Below are 25,644 nucleotides of genomic sequence, written 5' to 3' on the forward strand. Positions count from 1 at the left end.
CGTGAAGCACCCTAGGTTTGACTTAGAAAGCGTTCTTTCAGGTGTTCGTTGCATACTAAAACACATTTTGGCCTCCCTGGTTCTTCCTGTCATGTGAAACAGAATGGCTATTACGGGTGGAGCACAGGGCTCGGCTGTCGGCCCTGTAACTGCAGCGCGTCAGGGTCCACGTCGGATGATTGCACAGATGAAGGCCAGTGTCACTGTGTCCCGGGAGTGGCTGGGGAAAGGTGTGACAGGTGTGCACGTGGCTTCTATGCGTACCAGGATGGCAGCTGCACACGTAAGCTTGTGAATTCATTATTTGAGACTTAATAAAAATTCCCAAACTTTTTGGAGGGAGACTTCCTTTGACTTCTGGCTAAATTCTGTTAAGTTCCTTTACTTTCTCTCTTCTATAAATGTAGGATTTTATACCCTTTTTTCCTATTTCCTGATCCCTGTTCTGGGCACCAGCATAAGCTTTAGGCCATGGCTCTGACATCTAATTGCGTGAACTTAGATTAATTATGTGACTTCACTTAGCCTTAGTTTCCTCATCTGTAAAATGAAGAGGAAAATTATAATCTGCTTCAAGGAGTTATGTGAAGGTTGTATTTTAAAGTCATTATCATGACATTTGGCACAGAGTAAATGCTCAGTAAATATTAGTTTTATGTTCTGTTTTCATGTAATGAAGTCTTTCCCAATCTTCCTTTCTCTGTCCCCGTTCCATCTCTCCCAGCAGCCTCTCCTGTTGTGGAGGAACAGCCACCCCCCATGAGACACAGAGGGGTCTTGGGAATCAGGAGGTCTCTAGAAGAGTGGTTTAGATTATTAATAAAAGAGAAATAACTGGTAACATCAACCCTCGCTCTTTCATTTTCATTGATCATTCTGATATGTTACACAACCATTTGTCTTTATTTCAGCCTGTGACTGTGCTCACACTCAGAATACTTGTGATCCAGAGTCTGGAGAGTGTATCTGCCCCCCTCACACTTGGGGTTTGAAATGTGAAGAATGCGAGGATGGGTACTGGGGCCGTGACCTGGAACTCGGATGCAAGGTGTCTGCTGTCCTCTACGCATTTGCTTTACTGAGAATCACTTTGCTACAGCAAGTTTCCTCCCTTTTCACTAATGTATTTGCTTGATTTTAACCTGTTTAATAGCTTTGGGGTTAATATTTAAAACTTAGTGTGGATTGTTGGAATCCGAATGGAAGAAGCAGCACTCTCGAAGACACATTCTAGGTTTTCTTAAAACCCTAGTTGTGGAATTGAGAGTTACCCGTTGCTGTTGAGCCCGTTCCGACTCAAGGTGACCCTGTAGGACAAAGTAGCACTGCCCCATGGGGCTTCCAAAGCTGCAGTCTTTTTTTTTTTATTGTCCTTTAGATGAAGGTTTATAAAACAAACTAGTTTCTCATTAAACAGTTAGTACACATATTGTTGTATGACGTTGGTTAACCACCCCACGACATGTCAACACTCCCTTCTCAACCTTAGGTTCCCTGTTACCAGCTTTCCTGTTCCCTCCTGCCTTCTAGTCCTTGCCACAGGGCTGATGTGCCCCTTTAGTCTCATTTTTCTCTAGGGGCCTGTCCAATCTTTGGCTGAAGGGTGAACCTCTGGAGTGACCTCATTACTGAGCTGAAAGGGCGTCCAGGGGCCGTACTCTCAGGGTTTCTCTAGTCTCTGTCAGACCAGCAAGTCTGGTCTTTCTTTTTGAGTTAGAATTTTATTCCACATTTTCCTCCAGCTCTGTCTGGGACTCTCTATTGCGATCCCTGTCAGAGCAGTCAGTGGTGGTAGCTGGGCACCATCTAGTTGTACTGGACTCAGTCTGGTGGAGGCCATTGTAGATGTGGTCCATTAGTCCTTTGGACTGATCTTTCCCTTGTATCTTTAGTTTTCTTCATTATTCCTTGCTCCTGAAGGGGTTAGACCAGTGGAGTACCCTAGATGGACACTTACAGGCTTTTAAGACCCGAGACGCTACTCACCATGGTAGAATGTAGAACATTTTCTTTATAAACTATGTTCTGTCCAAGGCTATAATCTTTATGGAAGCAGACTGCCACATCTTTCTCCCTCGGAATGACTGGTGGGTTTGAACGGCTGATCTTTCAGTTGGCAGCTGAACATTTAACCACTGTGCCACCAGGGCTCCTCATGGATAGTTAAAAAAAAAATTAACATGGATAGTTAGAAGATCAAAATTTTACTTTAGTGCCCTTTAAGTATATTTTGTAATGTACACAATCTTCCAAGAGAAAGGCATAAATCACTTTATTATGGTGTTATGTTCAATCTCTAAGAGTCCCTGGGCACGCAAATGGTTAAGCACTCCACTACTAGCCAAAAGGCTGGCTGTTCAAACTCACCCCGAGGTACCTTGGAAGTAAGTCCTGGTAACCGGCTTCTGAAGGGTCACAGACATGAAAAACCTATCGAGCAGCTCTGCCTGTACACACAGTGTCACCATGAGTCGGAATCAACTCAACGGCAACTAACAACGTGTTCCGTCTCTGAGGGCTCTTGTTTTCTCTGTAACTTTTCTTTAGTCAGACTTAGAAATATTTTGTGTTTTGAAAACAGGAGAAAATATTTGACTTCTAAAATAATTTTCCTGGACTGTTTTGACCTCCTGAGCACATTAGTTTGAGTTCCGTGTGTTGGCCCACTGCACACGAGTCTGAGAGATGCGCAAACCCTGGGTGTGTCTCCCATGGGCACAGGGCAGAGCGAGTCTGTGCAGCAACAGGGGGAGATCGGCTCATTCAGTACTTCCCTGTCATTTCAGTACGTGTACACTATGAAAACATAAATGCCACCTCTTACTTATTTAGATGTTTTTCTTTTAGGCCTGCAATTGCAGCAGCGTGGGGTCCGCTAGTCACCAGTGTGACGCGCTGACAGGCCGCTGCCAATGCAAGCCTGCCTTTGAGGGCCCAAGCTGTGGCCGGTGCACCCTGGGCCACAGAGACTTTCCGGCCTGTGTTTCCTGTGACTGTGACCTGAGGGGGACGTTGGTGGACACCTGTGATCACGAAAAGGGCCTTTGCAGCTGTGAAGAGGAAACCGGTACCTGCTCTTGCAAGGTATTTGCGTGGACAGTCCTCCTTCCTCTCTCCCACCGTCATTAGGACTGTTACGCTTTTAGCTACTTAAATGAGCAGCTAGTTTTTAGGCTCTTATTTAATGGCTCCTTGCTAAATGAGTTCATACTACCTTCCATTCTGGAGCTTAAATTCTGAGTGTACTGCTCTAGAACTATAGGTGGATTCTTTAAATGGAATTTTTACTGTTCAGTTCAAGTGTCAGGTGATGGAACTGATTTAAAACACACTCTTGAGTTTCCTATCATGTATTCCAGTTGGCTGAGTAGCCATCTATCTTGAATGTATAGGTAGGACAGATAAGGCAGGGTTTCACAAAGATTTGTGATTTGGTAGCTGTTAGGTAATTCTTCTCTTGAATGTGCTGGCCAGACGGACTGAAAGGAATTAGTCCTCTTTACGTTCCCAGAGAGGTAGGATTTCAGAGTCATTTTTTCATTTTGTACATTTCCATCAGTTTTCCTTTTGTGCTTTGTCGTTAGGGTGTTCTGTAGTCCTTTATGGCAGGGAGGAGGAGGGGGTGGAAGCCAGATGCTAAGGGGTTCATTAGTGACTGGAGAAAAGGAAGGAAAACTCATTTAGATGCCATTTTCTAGGAGTAAAGGAGACATCAGTGTGCATGTTTTTGGCTTGCCACATGACAGACGAGCAGAAGAGGAAGGGACCTGACTTAGTTTCCCCACCCTGACTGGTCATCAGAATCACCTGGGACTCCAGAAGGATTCCTGGGCCCCACCCCAGGAGTCGTGAGTTTGGGCCAGGGAACCTATGTTTTCAAAAAGCCTCCAAGGTGATTCTGATAATCGGCCACAATTGGGAATTACTGATTAAAGTCATCCAGAAAACTGATGCTCAGAGAGGTGAGAGATCTTGCCCAAGGGAACAGCTAGATCAGTGATGTTTGTTTATCCAAAAAACTTTTTGTGTTTTATTGGTTTCCGTTTGCTCAGACATCGTGTCTCTTTTTTTCATGTAAAACTGAGTCGATTATTTCTTTCCCTCCAGGAAAATGTCCATGGCCTTCAGTGCAGCACATGTAAAATGGGCACCTATGCTCTTGAGACTGGCAACCCCATGGGGTGCACCCCGTGTTTCTGTTTCGGGCTGTCACAGTCCTGTGCAGAGTTGGAGGGCTACGTGAGGGTCCCAGTAAGTTCCGCTGCAGTGAAAATGTTCTGTTCTCAACCACCTATCCCCTTGGGAGATGGCTGGGGCTGGGGAAGACAGTTAAATGTGTACGTTAAAGCTTGCTCTTATGGCATCAGAAATTCTAGGGTGCTAGCTTCAGTTAGTATATGAATCAGGGCTCTGCATCTGCTGGCAGAGGAAAAAAAAAAAATGGAGCTTAACCCAAAGGCACTCAGCGTTGCTCCTTAGCTCATCTAGCAAAAGCTTTAGTAGGAGAGAGGATAAATCTGCAATGTCTCAACATTCTCCATAGCATTGAAAATTGACCCTAAATGAGCTAGTTTAAAGCATTTTCAGTTCGTTCCAGTCCAGATGTTTAAGGTAAAGGAAACATCTTCATTATTACCATTTTAATAATGAAGCTGTGTCATCTGTGAAATGGTGATGGAATCTGAAAAATCAGCTCGTGTGGTTAATCCATCTTCTGAAGTGTGTTTTTCCTCCCTTCGATAACTAGGTAATGCTGGCCTCAGACCGGCCTCTTCTGCGTGTGGTCTCTCAGAGTAACCTGGGGGGCACGACCAAGGGAGTCTATTACCAGGCCCCCGACATCTTACTGGATGCCAGGACCATCTGGCAGCACGTCCAGGCAGAGCCCTTTTACTGGCGGCTGCCCGATCAGTTCCAGGGAGACCAGGTGAGGCCACGTCCAGTGTGGAGCAAGGACACATTGCCTTGGGGGAATGGATATCATTTCAGACCAGAAAAGACTTCACATCTGGTCCAAATCACTTTATTTTTCTCCTTCCTAAGGCAGCCATTCAACAAACATTTAAAGTATTCACTAACATAAGCTCAACGTAAGTCTAGGTGCTATGGTCCAGGAGGTCCTTCTCAAGAAATCTTCATTCATTTGGGTAGGGAAAAAAAAAGTAGGAAATAATCTTGGAAGGCATTGCTTACATTTTTTGTTAATATAAGCATTAGAGTCTGTGTATGAATGCACCCTGAACTTTAAAATTTATAGGTATCTATCCAGTGTTCCTATTGATATAGATCATTCTTAATCCATAAAAGGAGCTTAAAAATTATTAGAACTATTACTACATCAGTTCGTTATTTTGGAGCCTACTTTTATTGATATCATCAAGAAGAACTATAGCTTCAGTCAATTTAATAATCTATAATTAAGTAATATTAGAGGGAATAAAATTCCATACAACATACTTTACCCATTTGGTGTACTTTTAAAATGCGTGTTTAAAGAAGATTTCTTTCAAATGTCAGCAAGCAAATAATAACCTGTTTTTAAACCAATGCTAGGTTAGGAAATTAATATCGATTTATTATTTGGATAGCTCATGGCCTACGGTGGCAGACTGAGGTACAGCGTGGCCTTCTATTCTGTGGATGGCGTTGGCACCTCTAACTTTGAGCCTCAAGTCCTCATCAAAGGAGGCCGGACCAGAAAGCAAGTCATTTACATGGACGCACCCGCACCCGAGAATGGCATGAGACAGGAACAAGAAGTGGGAATGAAAGAGGTAACAATGGGGTCTTGTCATAGAAGCTCCTTAATGTAGACTTTGTCATCAATTCCACAAAGCTGTGAAGCTGCTCATAAGAAAATGAGCCCCTGAGATCAAAATTCCAATGGATTTAGCAAGGTTTCTAGAAATGATTCAAATTCATACTCTCAAGAAATATGTATTTGGCTTAACTTAATTTAGTGGGAACTGTATCTTAAATTCTTTACCTTGGTTCCCAAAGTTTCCACCTGCATGGACATAATGATACAGAAGTCTTAGGACTTGCTCGCGTTTGGGAAACGTACATTCTTTCTGCAGATATTTATTGTTTGCTCTGTAGCTGGCATTGTGTGTGTCTATCAACAGGTGAATCTGACACTTTTCCTGCCCCTGTGGAGGTCACAGGAGACTTTCCTCAATTAAACTTAGTGTCATGCACAGAACTGTATTCATTTCTGAAGAAATTTATAAAAGAAGCATGTTCTTTCTAAACTCATACGCCTCAGAGTTTGTATTCTAAATTTAATGGAATGTGTTTCTCACCCACAGAACTTTTGGAAATATTTTAACTCTGTTTCTGAAAAGCCTGTAACCCGCTCAGACTTCATGTCTGTTCTTAGCGACATTGAGTACATCCTCATCAAGGCCTCATATGGTCAAGGACTACAGCAGAGCAGGTATGTGAAGTTTCTTCTAGAATTTTACATAGTTTTCTTATTTGATACAGAACTGAAAGCATTTGATTCACTCACCCCAGTCATCTGTTATATCATTTCATGTGTCTGTGTTCCTCACATGACCTTATTAGATAGTAACATCCTTATGAAGTGTGAAATATGACATGAGTTACCCACCTCCCATGCCAATGTGGATATAAAATAAGTACATAATGGCGATATCTTACATGAGGATAAATTTTTTAAAAATCTGCTATTCCCTGCCCTGAAATGCCTCCACGGCCATTTCTTTGTAAAGATGTGTGTAGAATGCTGGCAGCTGCTCATTTCCTTTAGCCGCTAAACTGTGGCCAAAGCAGTACTGGAAGACGTCCTTCAGGTGTCGTTTTAGTACTTGAGCATGTGGTACTTATAATCATGTGTAGGAACTACCCCCAACTTGGGAGAAAAGCTCTGGTTTAATAGAAAACCAAAACATCAAACCCATTGCTGTTGAGTCGATTCTGACTCCCAGTGACCCTATAGGACAGAATAGAACTGCCCTACAGAGTTTCCAAGGCTGTAATCTTTGCGGAAGCAGACATCCTCTTTCTCCCAGAGAGCAGCTGGTGAGTTGAAACCACCAACCTCTCAGTTAGTAGCCAAGCACTTTAACCACTGCGCCACCAGGGCTCTTCTGGTTTGATATTGGTGTGTGCAAATGTTGTTATGTTGTGCGCTATCTTCCTAGAAAGTGTCTTTCTAAATATTAGCATTTATTCTCTCACTCCTCAACACAATGATTTCACAGAATCTCAAACATTTCACTGGAGGTGGGCAGTAAGGCTGAGGAGCTGCACCCAGGTGGAGAGGTGGCCTCCCTCCTAGAACACTGCCTCTGTCCTCCGGGCACCGCTGGCTTCTCCTGTCAGGTAGGGAGACTGTGACGAAAACCCACTTCCTAGTTTCACAGCAACTCCCAGTGATGAGCAGACTCTTGTATATCTTTATGTCATTTTCTCTCCTGTATTACATCAGAACTGTGCCCCTGGGTACCACAGAGGGAAGCTTCCTGAAGGTGGTGGCAGACGACCCCGTCCTCTGATTGCTCCCTGTGTGCCCTGTGATTGCAACAACCACAGTCAAGCATGTGACCCTGAAACTGGAAAGTGTCTGGTAGGCTTGTCAGTGTGGGTGCTTGCCTGACATTTAGAGTTGGAGTGCAGGGAGAATTGGAGCAGGGATTGAGCGTTTGAGTTTCTGCTCTACAGCCATGCCAGCTCCTTGGTTTAGAGATAGCTTAAGTTCAGCTAAATGTAAAATAGAAATATATTTTCTTCAGAAAGGCTTAGCTAAGCGTTCTAAGGTTGTTGGTGGACATCTTTTCGCAAATTTGATCATTGTCGCTGTGGATTTGAGAATTAGTTAAGGGTCCCTTGTTTCTAATTGCAGTACTGGTGGATGTAGTCAGAGGAGATAACTCTGTGTTATATTGAAGGGTGAGCTGGAGGTTTTTAAATAAGTTGTTCTTTTTGTATATTGTACTTTCCTTGAATTTTTAAAAAATGGGCATTCTCCTGGGGGATGATGGGACAATCACTTATTCACATTTTAGTATGCATTTTCTTCTCAGCCACCTCCCCCCAGACGAGAATTGATCTCCAGCATGTGTGGAGAGCACTGACATGGAGAGGACCAGGCAGACCCAGACAGAGGTCTGTGGCCCTGGCTGAGAGCACTCTCTCATTTCCATGATTTTGCTTAAGCCAATGAAGCCTTACTGATGAGAAAAACTCACCTGAAATTCTTTCCCTACTCCTGAAATCTCATTCCACACAGTAATGTGGAAACACTGGTGCCTTGCATAAATTGTGCCAGGACTAACCTGCCTTCAGTGGAGTAACTCAATGAAAGAAAATGGGCACCACCGTGTCCCAAGAAGTACACACCTGAAGCCTTTACATCGCAGGCAACTATCAGAACCAGAACAGAGGCGAGGGAAATGGGCCCCCACCTGGGCCTTCAACCATGCTCTGATAGTCTTCATCTTGTTCCAATCAGAAGTGTCTCTTATGTGAGGAAATTAAGGGCAGTTTCCACTAAGAAAACTGCCAAAGTGTAACACTGCACACGTGAATTTAGAAACAGAAGAATTAAAATGATACATGTTAACCTTTGCTATTCCATTATGTATGTGAAATTAAAGAATTATTCCAGTCATACAAGGAAAAATGGGCTTAATGAAGTTGTAAATAGCTGCAACCCTATTGAAAAAAAATTGTTCATTCTAATAAGCTCATGTTCCAGGCGAAAGTCTAATAGAAAATGAGAAGATACCATTTAAACGTTTAAGGAGAATTGATTTTAGGAACTTAAGGTTGTAATGAGCAGGGAAGGTACATTGTCAGTCATGAGGACAAGGGCCACACGGACAGTTTAGAGAACTTGATCAGTGCTTTCAGGCTGGGTAAATTGTGGACAGCTGGACAAAAAGCAGATTTTAAATTGGAATGGAATGTTAAGAATTACTTGCTTTTTTAGCTTAAAAAAAGGTGTAAGTTTTTTTTTAATAGCACAAGCGTAGGTGCAAATGATGCCATAAGATGTAGCTGGAAGTGATTTGGCTACCACAGGCACCTGCAGGTGGGGCTGTACAGTCGTCAGCTTTCTTTCCTCGCTGGCTGTTTCCGTCTATCCGCTTGCTTCTGCTGTTTTACCTGCCCACGTGTGATTGCTGAACCCCAGCTATGCGCAAAAGTAGCGCTTCTGCATTGTCTGAGGTTACCGTGTACTTTAAATCCATATTTTAAGGATCTGAGAGGTGGCTGGTTTTAGGAGCACAGCGTATGTTTTCTTTAGGAATGGTGAATGCCCAGGTAACTTCTAGACTGTGAGAGATGAGTGCAGTGTTATAATGAAGAGAGGCCACAGAGCTGGATGTGTTTTCAGGAAAACACTCTCCGCTCCTTAAGAATAAAAAGAAAACACTAACTGGTATGGAATGTGGTGGTTGTTGTTTGTTGCCGTCAAGTGGATTCTGACTCATGGCTACCTAACTGATGTGAGGTGTGGTGGTCCCTAGCTAGTACCAGATATGAAGGATTTCTAACTCTTTCCCACTGTTTACCTCTCCTTTTGAAACATGGGACCAGAACTGCAGCGGTAACACGACTGGCGATCACTGCGACACGTGTGCACCTGGCTTCTATGGGAAGGTGACTGGCTCAGCTGGCGATTGTGCTCTGTGTACCTGCCCACACAGCCCCCCTGCCAGGTGAGCTCGCCCAGCCGGGCCGCCCTCTGTAGCCAGCTGTGGTTTCCGTCCTCAGCCTCACTTTCCAGGGTTTCTACTGCTCTGTTTTAGTTAATATTTTCTATCTACTGAGAAAGGCTAATTTTAAGAAAAAATGCTCATTTTCATATGCATTTGAAGGGTATCTTCAAAAGTAAATTACCTGTGTTGGTATTGGGTGTTAGAATAGAACCAATTAAAGAAAGCACTTTTGAGTTTTGTTTTTTTAAGGTTGATTTTAGCTCTCAAACTATGTATCCAGCGTGCATACAGATGAATTGTTATTAATTTTATAAATCATGATATGAAATAATTCAGTTCCTGTTTAAATTAAGGAAATGGTTAGGATTTATATATGCTGATGACTCATTAAGTACTGAAGTGCTACAGAGTGATAAACCAGAGCTAGGTTCCACCTTGCACTCACTATGCTTGTACAGAACCATTTGAACATGAAAAAGAACTGGAGAATTGAAGTGCGAATTGGAATATCCATGGCTCCTATTTAGTTTAAGTAAAAATTGTAATTCGTAAGTGATTTTTAATTATTACTTAGAATATGTGACAAGATCAAATGCTACCCTTTGGTATCCTGAAATGAAGTCCTCATTTTAATATTTCTTTGAGTATTCTATCTGTTACCATCGCTGAGAAGTGCTACTCGGTGGTGAGCGTCAGATGAGAGCCTCTGTGTAAACTCCCTGTGAGCTATCGAGCATCCTGAGATTTGTCTCTTTCACCGAATGCTTTGTATTAAATCTGTCTGTAAATTTTGACTCATCAATTCCAATTCTGTAGTCTGTGTTATAGAAATACTTGCATATGTGTGTAAAGATGGGTATATTTTAGCATTGCTTGTAATCACGTGCAATTAGTGGGGGAAACAGGAATATCTACCTACAAAAAGGGATTGATTAAATGCATTGTGATACATTCCTAGAGTGAAATATTGTGCAAACACTGAGAGAAGGATAAGGTGTATCTGTATGTACAGAATGGCTGAAATAGCCAGTTGAATTTATAGTGTGATGCTGTTTTGGAAAAAATTTGTGTATGTGTGTATATAGCCATAGCCGTAGCTATAGTGTGCGCAGAGAAAAGCTTGGAGGGGTATTTCACCTTTCTACTTTGCACATCTCTGTACATTTGAATATTTTACTTCTTTAATTAAAAAAGGTTATAACTCCTCAAAAACCCAAGTTAACAAGTTAAAGCTATGCTCTTAAGGAGAGATAGTGAGGGCATGAGCATTACACGTATGCTATGAATCTGAGAGGCCTTAGATATGAGCTTTATTTTCTATTAGTTTTGTATTTTCACTGAAGTGTGTCCCTTTGTCCTTTAAGAGGGAAGGTCAGAAGTGGTATACAGGGTTGATGGAGAGCCCCGCACATAAGCCATGGCTGGAAGCGTCGTCTTATTAGCCAGAAAGAGAGGAGGCTACTCTTTCTTTTTAAATAGTTGCAGGTACCCAGCTCAGCCTCTAGATGGTGCATTAGTAATTTAAAATGTGGAGGAAGAGGCTGTTAAAAAAAAAAAAAGGAATAAACCAAAAGTGTAACTCATGAACGTGGAAATCAACACCTGGGTAGATTATCAGACTTTGAGTGGTACCGTCATTTTGCTTGTAATAGCTCCATTTATTTTCACATTCCACCCTAACTCATTGCTTTTCTTGTTTTCTTCCTTGCCTCTCATTACAGTCTGATCAGTTACACTAATCAGCATTCGTTCAGCTTTTTCCTGTGCCATTTAGTCATTTGCAACTCTCTCTTATTACCTTATCACCTAGCTAGCTCTGCACTGAAATCTCAGAATGAGACCCTTTTTACCATCACTTTTCCTTCATTTAGCGGGTGTCTGGCGAATGCCTTTGGATACAAGTACGCACACACTTGTACTGCCATACGCTCATTGTCCTCCTTCTTACTGCGTAGACTGTAATCCCTAAAACTCTTGTCTAATTGCCCAATGTAATTACTTAATGTTTAGAACAGTATTATGTATCCTAATAGTAATGAATAGCTACCTTAAGAAAGATTTGAGGTTGTATATCTGAAAACAAAAAAAATGATGAGAATTTCTTTTCCTCCAGCTTTAGTCCCACCTGTGTCCTGGAAGGACATGGTGATTTCCGTTGTGATGCCTGTTTTCCAGGCTACGAAGGACAGTATTGTGAGAGGTATGTTGTTGAGTTATCGCGTGGAAATGGCTAGTCACATCTGCTCTTGCTTTTTAAATAGTGTTCTGGAGATATTTACTCCAGTGAGTTGGGAGCCACCCTCAATTTGGATATGCGTGACCAATTGGGGACACTACTGCTATTCCAAAACAAGCACTCCCACCGATTAAGACAGTGAATGCACTTTCTCTCACCATCTCATCCTCCTTTAGGAAATAAAATGTAGAATGAGGCGAACGGAACTTTTAATCTTTGCATTTCACTTCTCAGAAATGATGACTGTCCTTGGGCAAAGAGTGGTTTCTGTATTTACTTATGTTGTTGATTATACCTTGTAAGCCTAAATATCTTGCTTTCTGTAGGTGCTCCTTGGGCTATCATGGGAACCCTCGAGTCCCAGGGGGCAGCTGCCAGAAGTGTAAATGCAGTCCACATGGCTCGGTGCACGGTTCCTGTGATGGCATCTCCGGGCAGTGTGTCTGCAAGCCAGGGGCCACGGGGCTGCGATGTGACCAGTGTGAACCCAGGCACATTCTGGTGGAGAGCGATTGTGTTTGTGAGGATTTCTCCTCTTTGTGTTTACATACTGGTTTCCCTCTGCAGTGGTTTTCTTTGTGAGGAAATGTACATTTATGGGTCATCAAGACAAAGTACTCTTTTTCTAACGTATATTACCTCATACAGGTCCTGGTGGTGTAGTGGTTAAGAGCTCGGCTGCAAACCAAAAGGTCAACAGTTCAAACCCACCACCCCTCCTTGAAAACCCTATGGGGCAGCTCTACTCTGTCCCATAGGGTTGCTATGCATCAGAATTGACTCGAAGGCAATGGGTTGTTGTTGTTATATTAATTTATAATATATAACTTATTTTTTTAGCTAAACATAGGTTGTTGTTGCATTTGACAATTTGTGCTTTTAGTAGTGTGTCGTAGTTATCTGGTGCTGCTATAGCAGAAATACCACAAATGGGCGGCTTTAATAAACAGAAATGTACTTTCTCACAGTTTAGGAGGCTAGAAGTCTAAATTCAGGGCACCAGCTCTAGGGGAAGGCTCTCTCTCTGTCCACTCTAAAGGAAAATCCTTGTCTCAGCTTCTCTGGCACTCCCTGGCAATCTTCATGTGGCTTCTCTCCTCATCTCCATTTGTGCTTCCTTTTCTATACTCAGTCTGCTCTTTTTATATCTCAAAGGTGATTGGTTTATAATACACACTATGCTACTGTGGGTTCATTAACATAACAAAGAAAATCCTATTCCCAAGTGGGTTTACAGTGGGTTTTTAGCTGAGGCAAGAGGAACCAGGATGAAAGCATTTTTTTCTTTGGCAGTCTGGGAAACAGTAATTTCAGCTTTATAGCTTCACTACCATTAATATTTCCTTTGGAGGGTCAAGGGTCAACCAGTCCAGAAGAAGGAAGACCTCTGTGGGATTGTCATTTGTGTTACCCAAATTTCACTATAGCTTCAGTTCTTTGCTAACATGGATTTTCCCCCCGCCCCCCAATTGTGATTTATTTTAACAGTCAGTGCATGGGGTCGCAATCTCGGAATATCTTCTCAGTGCTTCATGGGGAAGAAGGGAGGAAGTAGCTAGGGTCATGGAATTCCACTGTCATTTTCTCCAGTCTGTTTCATTTGTATCTGCTGAGGGTCTGTTTACAAACTGTCCAATGCAATGACCAACCAGGCTTTAAAAAGGAAACGCATTTGGAATTCATTGCAGCTAGTTCAAGTTAAAGATCAGCAAACACGCTGTAAGGTTAGGGCAGTCTGATGAGATGCGTGCCGGACCTGAGATGGAGTCTCAGGCTTAGAGCGGCCGGCCCTTCCTCCCGTCGCACAGTTGATATGGCAGTGAAATTAGATGACGTACCTGGAAGGGCTTTCTGATGTCCTTACCAGTGTATGTTGTTTTTACCGAGTGGCTTCTGCAAGCCCAGGTGAAAAGGTGTAGACAGCTTTGTATTAACTTGAACTTTCTTTTTTTCCTTTTTCATTTAGCTTGTGATGATGAATGTGTAGGTGTGCTGTTGAATGACATGGATAACATTGGTGATGCCATTCTTTCTGTGAACCTCAGTGGCATCATTCCTGTCCCGTATGGAATCTTGTCAAACCTGGAAAATACAACCAAATATCTCAGGGTAGGTACTAGACATACAGATATGGACAGAAACATGTATCATTGAGAAGTGAGCCGGTGGGGACTATAGAAGTCATTCTGCCTGTCCTCCCCAGTGTAGGAATCTCATTTCCAGTATCCACAACTGGTGGTTTCCAGCCTTTCCTTGAACATAACTGGCGACAGGGATCTTATCATCTCACAAGCTAACTTGCTTCACTCTGGGACGGTTCTCGTTGTCCATAGCTGCCTCCTTACAAATTCTTCCTCCATGGTTCTCCTCCTGCCTTTTGGGATAATACAAAGCCCAGCCCTTCTTCTCTGAGACACCTTTGGATATTTGAAAACAGCTGTTCTAATACAAATATTGCGAATAAATCCGAACAACTGCTTCTTTACTGTTGAAATATGCTAAAGATGAGCTATTTTCTATAAATGTATCGTTCTTACCTGAGGTTGCAGGGCAAACAAGTCCCTCTTTTCTGGAAGACTACGTAAGAATCTATGGGGACAAATCCTAGTTTTATGTTTTGTAAAGCAGGCTGTAGGTCAAAAAGGATGGGAAGTTAAAAACTGACAGCATCCTACTCAGCATTTTTAATTCTAAATGGGAAAAAAATTGTGGTTTAAAACTTTTGCTTTTTACCTGTGCATTGTAATTTGAGATAGTTTATTCACTGTGTAACCCAGTCATAAAAAGAATGGTGATTCCTGAATGTCTTTGTGAGTACGTGTGTGTGTGTTGGAATCTTCCTGGCTCAGCCATCCTTTCTTGTTTACAATGGTCTTTTCTCTACAGACCTAATGGCAGTAAGAAAAATTAAGAAAGTCAAAGAGATGTTTTTGCTATTTTTTTCTTCAAAAGGCAAAAATAATTTTGAAAAGATGAGGTTTTATATGCATCATTTAAAAAAGACAAGAAAGAAGTGTTCAAATTTATTTTCCAATTGATACATATATGTATACCTATGTATATATACTTACATAAATGTATATAATCAAATATTTACTGTCAGTTTGGACCTCAGAGATACAAATATCTTTTAAATTTATCAAGTGCGCTAATTACTTTAAAATTTTTAACCAATACTAATTGTGAAAGGAGCCCTGGTGGCACAGTGGTTTAAGGGCCCAGCTGCTAACTGAAAGGTTGTCGGTTCAAACCCACTAGCAGGTCCATAGGAGGAAGATGTGGCAGTCTGTGTCTATAAAGACTGTTGTTGTTGTCATTGTTAAGTGCTGTCAAGTTGGTTCCAACTCATGGCAACCCTCTAAGTACAACAGAAGGAACACTGCCCAGTCCTGCACTGTCCTCACAATTGTTGTTATGCTTGAGCCCATTGTTGCAGCCTCCATGTCAATCTATTTCCTTGAAGGCCTTCCTCTTTTTTTCTGACTCTTTTCTTTACCAAGCATGATGTCCTTTTCCAGGGATTCATCCCTCCTGAAAACATATCCAAAGTACATGAGAAGAAGTCTCACCATCCTCGCTTTTTAAGGAGCACTCTGGCTGTACTTTTTCCAAGACAGATTTGTTCATTCTTCTGGCAGTCCATGGTGTGTTCACCAACACCATAATTCAAAGGCATCAATTGTTCCTCTGTTTTTTTATTCATTGTTCAGCTTTCGCATGCATATGAAGCGATTGAAAATATCAAGGCTTGGTCAGGCACACCTTAGTCCTCAAAGTGACATCTTTGCTTTTTAACCTGTTAAAGAGGTCTTTTGCAGCATATTTGCCCTATGCAGTATGTCATTTGATTTCTTGACTGCTGCTTGGGAAGCCCTGTAGGGTTGCTATGAGTCCTACTCGATGGCATTGTGTTTGGTTTTTCTAATTGTGAATGATTTTGTTCGCACCTGAATCACCGTCCGTTCCTTTAAATAACTCTTTATGTTTATCTGAAGGGCAAAGCTAAGGTTAGGAGTGTGGGCTCTCTACTGCCCTACCCTGCACCCTTAGGCGTGTTCCTGAATCCCCACCTCCCACACACACCACCAAAAAACCCAAACCCACTGCCGTTGAGTCGATTCTGACTCATAGCGACCCTATAGGACAGAGTAGAACTGCCCAATAGAGTTTCCAAGGAGTGCCTGGCAGATTCAAACTGCCTACCTTCTGGTTAGCAGCCGTAGCACTTAACCACTACGCAACCAGGGTTCCCCCCACCACACACACACCCTAAATTTCCTCAAGGTAAAATGAGAATAATAACATAGCCACTTCATAGGACTGCTGTAAAGTTTAAATAAAATCACAACGTACAGAAATTAGAAGAGTGCTGCATGAACTGAGAACTAAATAGTGATCCGTTGTAAAGGCTTTTCTTCATTTGATAATTTTGTATTTTGCCTAGGAAGCATTTTGTATGGTGTTGGCAATTATAATTAAAATGTAAGTGACTCTGATACTGAAATAAACCCTGACTTTTATGTAAGAATTACAGCAGTGTTAGATCCCACTCAACACACCAGATTTTAAATTTAATCAAACTATCTTATCTGACATTACACAAGCAACTAAACTTTTACATGATTTGATCTTCCCCAAATCTAGTAAAAGTAAAATACATAAATGATGGGTTGGCTTTATGCTGATATAATACCTGATTATCTACCTATAATTGTCTGTGTGTGAATGTTTCTGCCTTCGAAGACAGCTGATATTATTTACATCTGTACCAGAAATATAATACAAAGAAGGCAGGATGAAATCATGTCGGCATAATCAAAACTTAAGAAAAAAATATGGTAAAATGGGATTCATCCTTTTATGACAATTTCAAGGAAAGAAGAATTTTGATGAACAGAAAAGGAAATACAAAGTGATTCTCAGTTAAGCAGAACATTTCATTTTGAAGCATTGTAATTTGTTTCCTTGGTTCTTCTTAGGAATCTTTATTAAAAGAAAATAGACAGGAGAAGCTGGCAAAAATTCAGCTGGAAGATGTCACAAAACAGATCCAGGTCTTGCAAAAAGAGGTGATTCCTGACCTCCCCCCCCCCCCCCCGCCTGCCCCTCGCAGCAACCCCTGGAGCAGTCAGTGTGCTGTACGAGGTCTGGTTAAGTCCTAGATCCGGAGCTTCTTTCCCCCCGCGCTGCCCTGAGGGACTAACCATCAGATTGGCTTAACCCTGCCAGTTTCTGTGCGTTAGTGACTTAATTTCCCTTGTCACTCTGTCAAGGGAAAAGTTGGGGAAGTCATTCACTATCTGAATTTGGTCTTCTCTGAACCATGAGGGGCGGGGTCCTGAAATCCCTGAGGATTCTTCCATCTCCTAAATTCATTCTAACAGAGCCTGGGTAAGCGCTGGGCCTACCTGGAGGCTGAAAACTGAGGACGCTTCCGTGGCTCACAGCACAGGGTGGGCACCGCCCAAACCTCACCATCCCACGTCTGTGCAGAAGGCGGGCTGCAGCCGGAGGTTTTGATTTGTCGACTTTGCATGGCAAGCGAGCTGGCTTTTATGTCAGCAGCAAATTATTTATTCTGTTTAGCCCATGCCAGATGAATGGTTTTTAGTGACCCAAAAAGAATATCTTCATCTGCAGATAGTGAGGGAGGCCTAGCTTCAAATTTAAAAAAACTTGTGAATTTCGTGTGTGTGGGTATGTGTGCTCATGCGTCTGTGTACACATATATACACATGTGACCGTGTATACATACAAGTATGTATTTAGCCTCTGCCTCTAAACATATGCACACATGCAAAATCACGCACCCTAAAAATGTATTAACTTGGCTCCTGTGAATTGAGAATTAACGACGATTTGGGAAGAGTTCAAGGGTTTAAATGCAGGCTTTAAGTTTCGCAGAGTAAACATTTGGTAGGAACTGATAAGCTGGTTAAAATAAATTGTCTCCGTCCATTAAAGAAGATTCTTTATGAATCTTGACTAGAAAACATTTTCAGACCTAGTCTGAGTTACTTTATATTCTTGCAAATTAAAATCTTTGCTTTTCCAAATTATAAACTCTTAATAAAAATAACAGCCGAGGGCAACAAGTCCCAGCCTCTGGACTTTGTTTTTATGGACATTATTGCATTTAATCCTCATAACTGCCCTGTGAGGTATTATTATTTCCCAATTATGGGTAAGGCTTGGGGGATGTTTCGTGAGTGGACTACAACATGGCAGAATCGGGCCTAAAACCCAGATTGCCTGATGCTGTGCTCTTAGCCCATAGACTAAGTTTTCACAGTCAATACAAATTAGTAAGATTTTACTTCATGTATTCTTTTACTTGGGCCCTAACGTGAACACAGGGCCTTTGCAATATAGGCACCGGGGCAGTCTGTGTTTCGATAGCTACATCAGCTGCTTTTAAAAATATACCATCATTTTTCATGATAAATGAGTAGTAAATAAATTCATTAAACACTTATCTTCTAACTCGGAATTAGTAACCTTGGTTTAAATGATAGTGTGTGTCTTTAGTATATAATCTGGAACATATTTTGTGGCTTAAAAGAGGCAACAACTGGGAATACCGAAGTTTACATATTTCTGGTCAAACTGACCTGAGACTTCTTTTCCGTCAGCTTGCCAAAGTGTTAACAAGTAGCCAACACGTGAACAGGGCGACTGAAAGAGTCTTCAACAGGAGTGGAGCCCTCAGGGCATTTATTGAGAAGCTGCAGAAAAGTATCACAGGTAGTGTGACCCACATCTGGTGTGGGAGGAGAAGGGGGCCTGTGCGTATTTGGTAGAAAAAGACAGATTCTCTTTATTAAATGTGGCGATAGATTGGTGCCAGATCTTGTACTGGACTCCTAGAGCCAAAGGACCAAAATGCTTCTAAGTCTGGGGATCCTGAAAGGTCCTGGCCAGAGTCTTTCACTGAGAGTTTTATCCTTAAAAAAAAAAAAAAAAAAAAGCACATTTCCTTTTTTATTTGCTGTATTATGCCTTACGATTAGGGCCTGATTATCAAGCCCCATTAGGGCAAAGTAGAAATGGTACCTCTCCATCCTTTTGTTCAGAAAAGCTGCTGCCAGTAGCTGGGGCATCAGTTTTGTGCCAGTGTATATCCATGGTATTAGAGTAATTTATTCACTGCTCTGGATGGCCTGTCTGATTTTTGTCTTTTAGAGTGCTGTTTTCAGTCTTTCTGGCTGCCAGGAACATATTCTGGCTCTTCTTTTTGGGTTATAGCGTGAAAGGATAAAAAGTACAAAACCCAATGCAAATCAGGCTTTACAGGGCGAAGTGAGGACGTTATTAAAACAAAAAATACGCTAAATAAAGAGTAGTGTCAAGTACTGGGCTCATTCATCCAGTAAATATCATGTGGGTCTATGTGCTGATATCTGTGCCAGGTGCAGGGCAACGCTAAGGTAAAGGTGATGAGCAGAGCCCCTACTCTTATGGGCTTCTTGTGGGTACTGGGGAACACAGACATGAAATAAGCCATAACCCCAAATCCATGGGGGTTTTGTTAGGAGATGTGCAGATTACATTAAGAAATATGGGGTGACATGGCTGGCCCGGTCTGGAGGTCCCACCCAGGCTAAATAAACAGAGCAGCCTCACTGAAGAAAGTTCTAGGTTTTTCCATTCAGTACTGTCAACTTTTGAGAAACTCACTAAATGATATTGATGTATTTTCTCCATAGAAATTATTGAAAAAGCAACAACTCTAAATCAGACCTTGGATGAAAAATTTCAGCTGCCCAGCTCCGCTCTTCAGAATATGCAAGAGAACATTACATCTTTGCTGGAAGCCATACAGAAAAGGCAGTTCATGCAGTTACATCAAAATGCCACCACGGAGCTCAAGTACGTTCCTAAGTGTTATTCATGATACGACCAACTAGAGGAAGGAGCTTGAATGTGGAGGGAGAAGAAGGAATAATGAGAGGACAGGATGAAAAGAAAGCTCTCACTGCAGATGAAATACCTTAAGAGAAGAGAGGGACCCTGTTGTCAAGTATAGCAAGAGATGGGTACCAGCCCCCCAAATGGAAAAAAGTGTAATCAATGCCAATATCCCTATCTTTGTGCAATTATGCAATAGGTGTTCCCCCCCGCCCCCTGCCATGGCTTGGGAACAGCGTTCCCATCTAGCATGAACAAGAGGACCTCATGCCTACTGTGTTTAGTACAGATCAAGTGTAATGCAGTAAACTCTCACAGAAGAAAAGCTACAGTCAGTGGCTAGCCATGCAGTCTGCCACCCTCCTGTCAGTTTATCACACTGTGGTGGTTTGTGTGTTGCTGTGATGGTGGAAGCTATGCTGCTAGTATTTCAAATACCAGCAAGGTCACCCATGGGGGACAGGTTTCAGCACAGCTTCCGGACTAAGACAGACTAGGAAGAACATACCATTTGAGACTCAGCCCATATGAGACCGTGACTGGAATTGTGGCTATTAGAGACAGCAGACGTCATGACATTTAAGATGAAGGGAGGAAGTGAGCACTGGGTCAGGACCACAGAAGCGTGGATTATGATCCGGCGTAGGTGTAGAGGCATGACGGAAGGTAACACTGGAAGGGTGAAGGTAAGAGCTCAGCTGAAAACTTTGTGCAGGATTCAGGAGCAATGGGTAATTACCATCCTCAACCACGTTTATGAACATTAGCACTGAAGCCCTGCTACGTCTGAAGTTGGGCCTCAGCCGTGCCCCTCTGCGTACACGTCCCTGCAGGTCTTTCCCCGAGCTGGCCTAGCACTCACCAAAATTCCAGGCTTCCAGAAGGAAAGCAGGTGTTCAGCATAGAGCACATTGTTTGCACAGACAGGGAGCCATGCTTGTCCTTTAGGCATCCCTGGGAGGCATCCCTGGGAGGCATCCTGAACTCCTCGCATCTGGCTTGTCTGAAGATGGCAGTCAGGCCTGCTGTGTTGACCCTTCACTGCACACCAAGGGCTCATTGTTCCCATCGGTCTTCCACTTGTGCCCTAGAGCGATTAAAAATTATGTTCTTTGCCCAGATAAGTTCAGAAAATGCAGCATCTACTAAGGAAAGAAAACTTTTTTTTTTTTTTTAATTGTGAATTAGGTGACAGTTTACAGAGCAAATCAGTTTCTTATTGGATAGTTTGTACAAAAAGTATTTCATGACCTTGTTTCATTCCCCACAATGTGTCAGCACTCTCCCCATTTCTGCCCTGGGTTCCCTGTTTCTTTTAGTCCTGATTTTCTACCCCTTCCTGCTTTCTCATCTTTGCTTTTGGGCAGATATTGCCCTTTTGATCTCCTATAATTAATTGTTCTAAGGAGTACATTCTTTTAGGGTGTTATTGTTTAGGGTTGCCTATGGTTTGGCTGGGAGGTGTTCTCTGGGGATGGCTTCAGTTCCAGGTCAGAAGGGTGTCTTAGGACCATGGTCTTGTTACCTGAATAAGGTTCTTGCCTCTCACTGGTCAAGAATGAGCAGGTAAGGCACGCAGTTTTCCACACAAGCAAAGCTTTATTGAAGAGGCTTGCAAGCCGAGACAAGGAGGGCCTAGAGCAACGCTTACGCTCATCTCACAGAACAAAAGACAGGCCAGAGTTTTTTAAAGTTCTTGGACAGGAAAAGATTCACGTTTATTCATAGGCACAAGCAGTGATATGTTAACTAAGGTGCATGCGCAGCAGCTTTCCAAGATGGCTCCTGTCCTGGAGGCCTCTGGGGTTCGTAGCTGGACTTATTATGGGGTGTCACACCTGCCCAGTCTCCGACTCCCCAGTTTGATTCCCTGGCTGGGGCCGTAGCCCCTTACTTCCCCTGGTGGAAGGTCACACAGCGGTCACAGGTGGATGTTCTGCGCATGTCCCTGGGCCTGGTTTTCTCCAGCTGCTTCTGAAAGGCAACTTTAAAGAAGTTTGCGGGCTATTTTTAGATACCCTGCCCCATTGTTCTGGGGAATGGCTTTGTTTCTGCACCCTGGCCTACTTCTTGTTACTTTGTTTGCAGATTTGGGGTCCCCTCTGTTCCCTGTCTTACTAAGTCTCTAGGTTCTCCCCTCAACCCCGTATTACCTCTCATAGTATAGTCTATTTCTCTTTTACTTGCTTCTCCTCTAACCACACCAGTCTCTTCACTATTTCTCAAACAGGTACCCTCTAATCTCAGGGACTTAGCTCCCTGTCTTAGTCTCAGGAGTTCCTCCAGTCTCTGTCAGCCCAGTAAGTCTGGTCTTTTTTGTGAATTTGATTTTTTGTTTTGCAATTTTTCTCCTGCTCTGTCCAGGACCTTCTGTTGTGATTCCAGTCAGAGTGATGGGTAAATGGTAGCCAGCCACAACCTACTTCTTCTGATCTCAGGGTCATGTGGGCTGTGGTTCACGTGGTCCATTAGTCCTGGACTTTTGGACTAATTGTTCCCTGCGGAATTTGGTTTTCTTAATTCTCCTTTGCTTCAGGCAATAAGAGAACAATAGTTGTAGTTTAGATGGCAGCGCACAAGATTTTAAGTCTCCAGATGCTACTCACCAAAGTAGGATGCAGAATATTTTCTTTATAAACTATGTTATGCCAGTTGGTGTGGATGTCTTCCAAGTCTATGGTCCTTTGTTTTCTAGCCTAGGAACTTCATCGCGTGAGGTATTTGATTATGTCTAAGAGGTCTCCCTGACTGCACTGTATCAGCCACACCTACAGTCATGTATGTGGAAATATCCACCACCAAACCTGTATCTGTCAGTGAGTGTATTCCATTACATCCTCCTACACCTCTTGGTGTATCTATTTATCTATTCGTAAATTATTATTTGTTAATCTTGTTGTAGGATTGTCTAAACTGTAGTAGTTACCATAGTTGCCTGTTATTTTTGCGTTCTTCTCAGTGTCCTCTCTTGCCTTGGTCATGTTTTGCTGACTTCCCCTGTATCATATATTGCCTTTTTCTTCACCACTATTAACATGTGTCTTCTATCTCATTGCTAATTTTCCCTCCCTCCCCCTCCCATCCCTGGTAACCATCAAAGAATGTTTTTCTTTCTTTTTTTTCCCCTGTGTAAACCTTTTGTTGTTACTTTATAATAGTGGTCTCATACAATATTAGACCTTTCATGACAGATTTCACTCAGCGTAATGTCCTCCAGATTCATCCATGTTGTCAGATGTTTCATGGATTCATCATTATTCTTCATCATCGCGCAGTATTCCATTGTGTGTATGTACCATAATTTGTTCATCCATTCATCCATTGATGGGCACTTAGGTTATTTCCATCTTTTTGCTGTTGTGAACAATGCTGCAATGAACATGTGTGTGCATATGTCTAGTCATGTCACCGCTCTTATTTCTTTAGGGTATATACCTAGAAGTGGGATTATTGGATGATATGGTATTTCTATTCCAGCTTTCTGAAGAAGTCCCATACTGTTTTTCACAGTGGTTGTACCATTTTGCATTCCCACCAACAGTGTATAAGAGTTCCAACTTCCCCACAACCCCAGCAACCTTTGTTATTTTCTTTATTATTATTTTTAGTATTGTTGGAGCAAAGTGGTATCTCATTATAGTTTTGATTAGCATCTCTCTAATTGCTAATAATGATTCCAAGTATTTCTTCATATGTTTGTTAGCTGTCTGAATATCTTCTTTGGTGATGTGTCTGTTCATATCCTTTGCCCATGTTTTAATTGGATTCTCTTTTTATTGTTGAAATGTTGAAGTTTTCTATAAATTTTAGAGATTAATCCCTAAATATGTTCTAGCGAAAAATTTTTTTCCGGTCAGTAGGTTCTCTTTTGACTCTTTTGGAGAAGGCCTTTGTTGAAGAAAAGAAAACTGTTTACTGCAAGTCTTTTCAAAGCTTTTAGTGGTTGACATGCATCGTGGGTCTCCAAGAGGCATCTAAAGGATACACCTAAACTGATTTCACTGAGGAACACTTTATTCATTGTCTTAGTTATCTACTGCTTCTGTAGCAGAAATACCACAAGCAGATGGCTTTAACAAACGGATTTATTCTCTCCCAGTCTAGTAGGCTAGAAGTCCAAATTCAGGGTGCCAGTTCCAGGGGATGGCTTTCTCTCTCTGTTGGCTCTGGAGGAAGGTCCTTGTCATCAATCTTCCCTTGGTCTAGGAGCTTCTTAGTGCAGGAACCTCAGGTCTAAGGGACATGCTCTGCTCCCTTGTTTGTTGCTTTCTTGGTGGTATGAGGTCCTACTGTCTCTCTGCTGGCTTCTCTCTTTTGTATCTCAAAAGAAGTTGACTTAAAACAACAACCTAATCTTGTAGATTGAGTCCTGCCCCATTAGCATAACTGTAATCCTGCCTCATTAACATCATAGAGGTAGGATTTACAACACATAGGAAAACCACATGAGATGACACAATACTGGGAATTATGGCCCAGCCAAGTTGGCACACATTTTGGGGGGACACAATTCAGTTCATAACACTCATGCAACTCTAGTGTCACAGAGAAATGCAGTTTGAAAAACACTGGTTTACTGTATTGATTGAAAAATTTTGCAGGAAGAAGCTAATGAAGAGCTGTAAGGGTTTTGGGGTTTTTTTTTAAGCTTTTTAAAAAATTTTGAATCTGTTTTTAATAAAGTCATCGAAGACTATGTCAATTCATTTGGTTTCAGTTTAGATAGTAATATCATTTCGTAGATAAAAATTTGACCTCTATTTTAAGTTCTTTTTTTTTTATTGTGGTAAAATATGTGTAACAAAACATTTACCATTTTAACCTTTTTTAAGTGTGCAGTTCAGTGACAATTGTATTTACCATGTTGTGGAACCATCACTATCATCCATTTCCAGATGTCTTCATCACCCCAAACAGAAACTCAGTACCCCTTAAGCAATAACCCCTGTTTCTTCCCCACTTCAAACCCTGGTAACCACTAATAAACTTTCGTTTCTATGCTTTCTCATATATGTGAGATCGTACAATATTTGTCCTTTGTGTCTGACTTACATCACTCAGCATAATGTTTTCAAGATTCATCAGGACATCATTTCTCTTTATGACTGAGTAATATTCCGTTGCGTTTATACACTGCATTTTGTTTATCCATTCCTTTGTTGGTGGATTTTGGGTTCTTTCCATCGTTTGTCTATTGTGAATAATGAGGCAGCAAACACTGGTTTACATGTATCTGTTTGAGTCCCTGCTTTCAAGTCTTTTAGGTGTACTCCTAGGAGTGAAATTGCTGGGTCATATGGTAATTTTATGTTTCATTTTTTTTAAGGAATGGCCAGAGTGTTTTCTAGAATGGCTACACCATTTTACGTTCCCACCAGCAATGGATGACAGTTTCAATTTCTCCATATCCTTGTCTTCCTTTGCTATTTTCTCCACATCCTTGCTATTTTCTGTTGTTTTTCTGATGATCGCTATCCTAGTGGGTATGAAGTGGTATCTCATTATGGTTTTGATTTACATTTCCCTAATGATTAATGACATTGAGCTTCTCCCTATGTGCTTATTGACCATTTGTGTACACACACACGCACACATATGTACATATATATAGGTTTTGTTTTTTTGATAAGTGTCTATTCAAGTCCTCTGCCCATTTTTTAATTGGGTTGTTTGTTTTTGTGTTGAGCTGTAGAAGTTCTTTATATATTCTGAATATTAAATTCTCATCAGATATATGGTTCCCAAATATTTTCTCCCATTCTGTAGGTTGTCTCTTCAATTTCTTGATAAAGTCCTTTGATGCACGAAAGT

General features: G+C 41.9%; 1 protein-coding gene across 1 annotated transcript in view; it reads left to right on the forward strand.

The window, feature by feature from the left end:
* LAMA1 (laminin subunit alpha 1) overlaps positions 1-25,644 on the forward strand; it is a 194,307-nt gene that overhangs the window by 110,037 nt on the left and 58,626 nt on the right. Inside the window, exons 21-36 of the mRNA XM_049901444.1 lie at positions 103-283; positions 912-1,048; positions 2,848-3,084; positions 4,108-4,251; positions 4,748-4,927; positions 5,589-5,774; positions 6,309-6,436; positions 7,227-7,347; positions 7,454-7,591; positions 9,568-9,689; positions 11,803-11,889; positions 12,252-12,445; positions 13,892-14,034; positions 16,905-16,994; positions 18,558-18,669; positions 19,632-19,794. Coding sequence (XP_049757401.1) covers positions 103-283; positions 912-1,048; positions 2,848-3,084; positions 4,108-4,251; positions 4,748-4,927; positions 5,589-5,774; positions 6,309-6,436; positions 7,227-7,347; positions 7,454-7,591; positions 9,568-9,689; positions 11,803-11,889; positions 12,252-12,445; positions 13,892-14,034; positions 16,905-16,994; positions 18,558-18,669; positions 19,632-19,794 — 2,363 coding nt within the window. The remainder of the gene's footprint in view (positions 1-102; positions 284-911; positions 1,049-2,847; positions 3,085-4,107; positions 4,252-4,747; positions 4,928-5,588; positions 5,775-6,308; positions 6,437-7,226; positions 7,348-7,453; positions 7,592-9,567; positions 9,690-11,802; positions 11,890-12,251; positions 12,446-13,891; positions 14,035-16,904; positions 16,995-18,557; positions 18,670-19,631; positions 19,795-25,644) is intronic.

This window comes from Elephas maximus, chromosome 11 (assembly GCF_024166365.1).
Source record: "Elephas maximus indicus isolate mEleMax1 chromosome 11, mEleMax1 primary haplotype, whole genome shotgun sequence".
In the NCBI taxonomy this organism is placed as follows: domain Eukaryota; kingdom Metazoa; phylum Chordata; class Mammalia; order Proboscidea; family Elephantidae; genus Elephas; species Elephas maximus.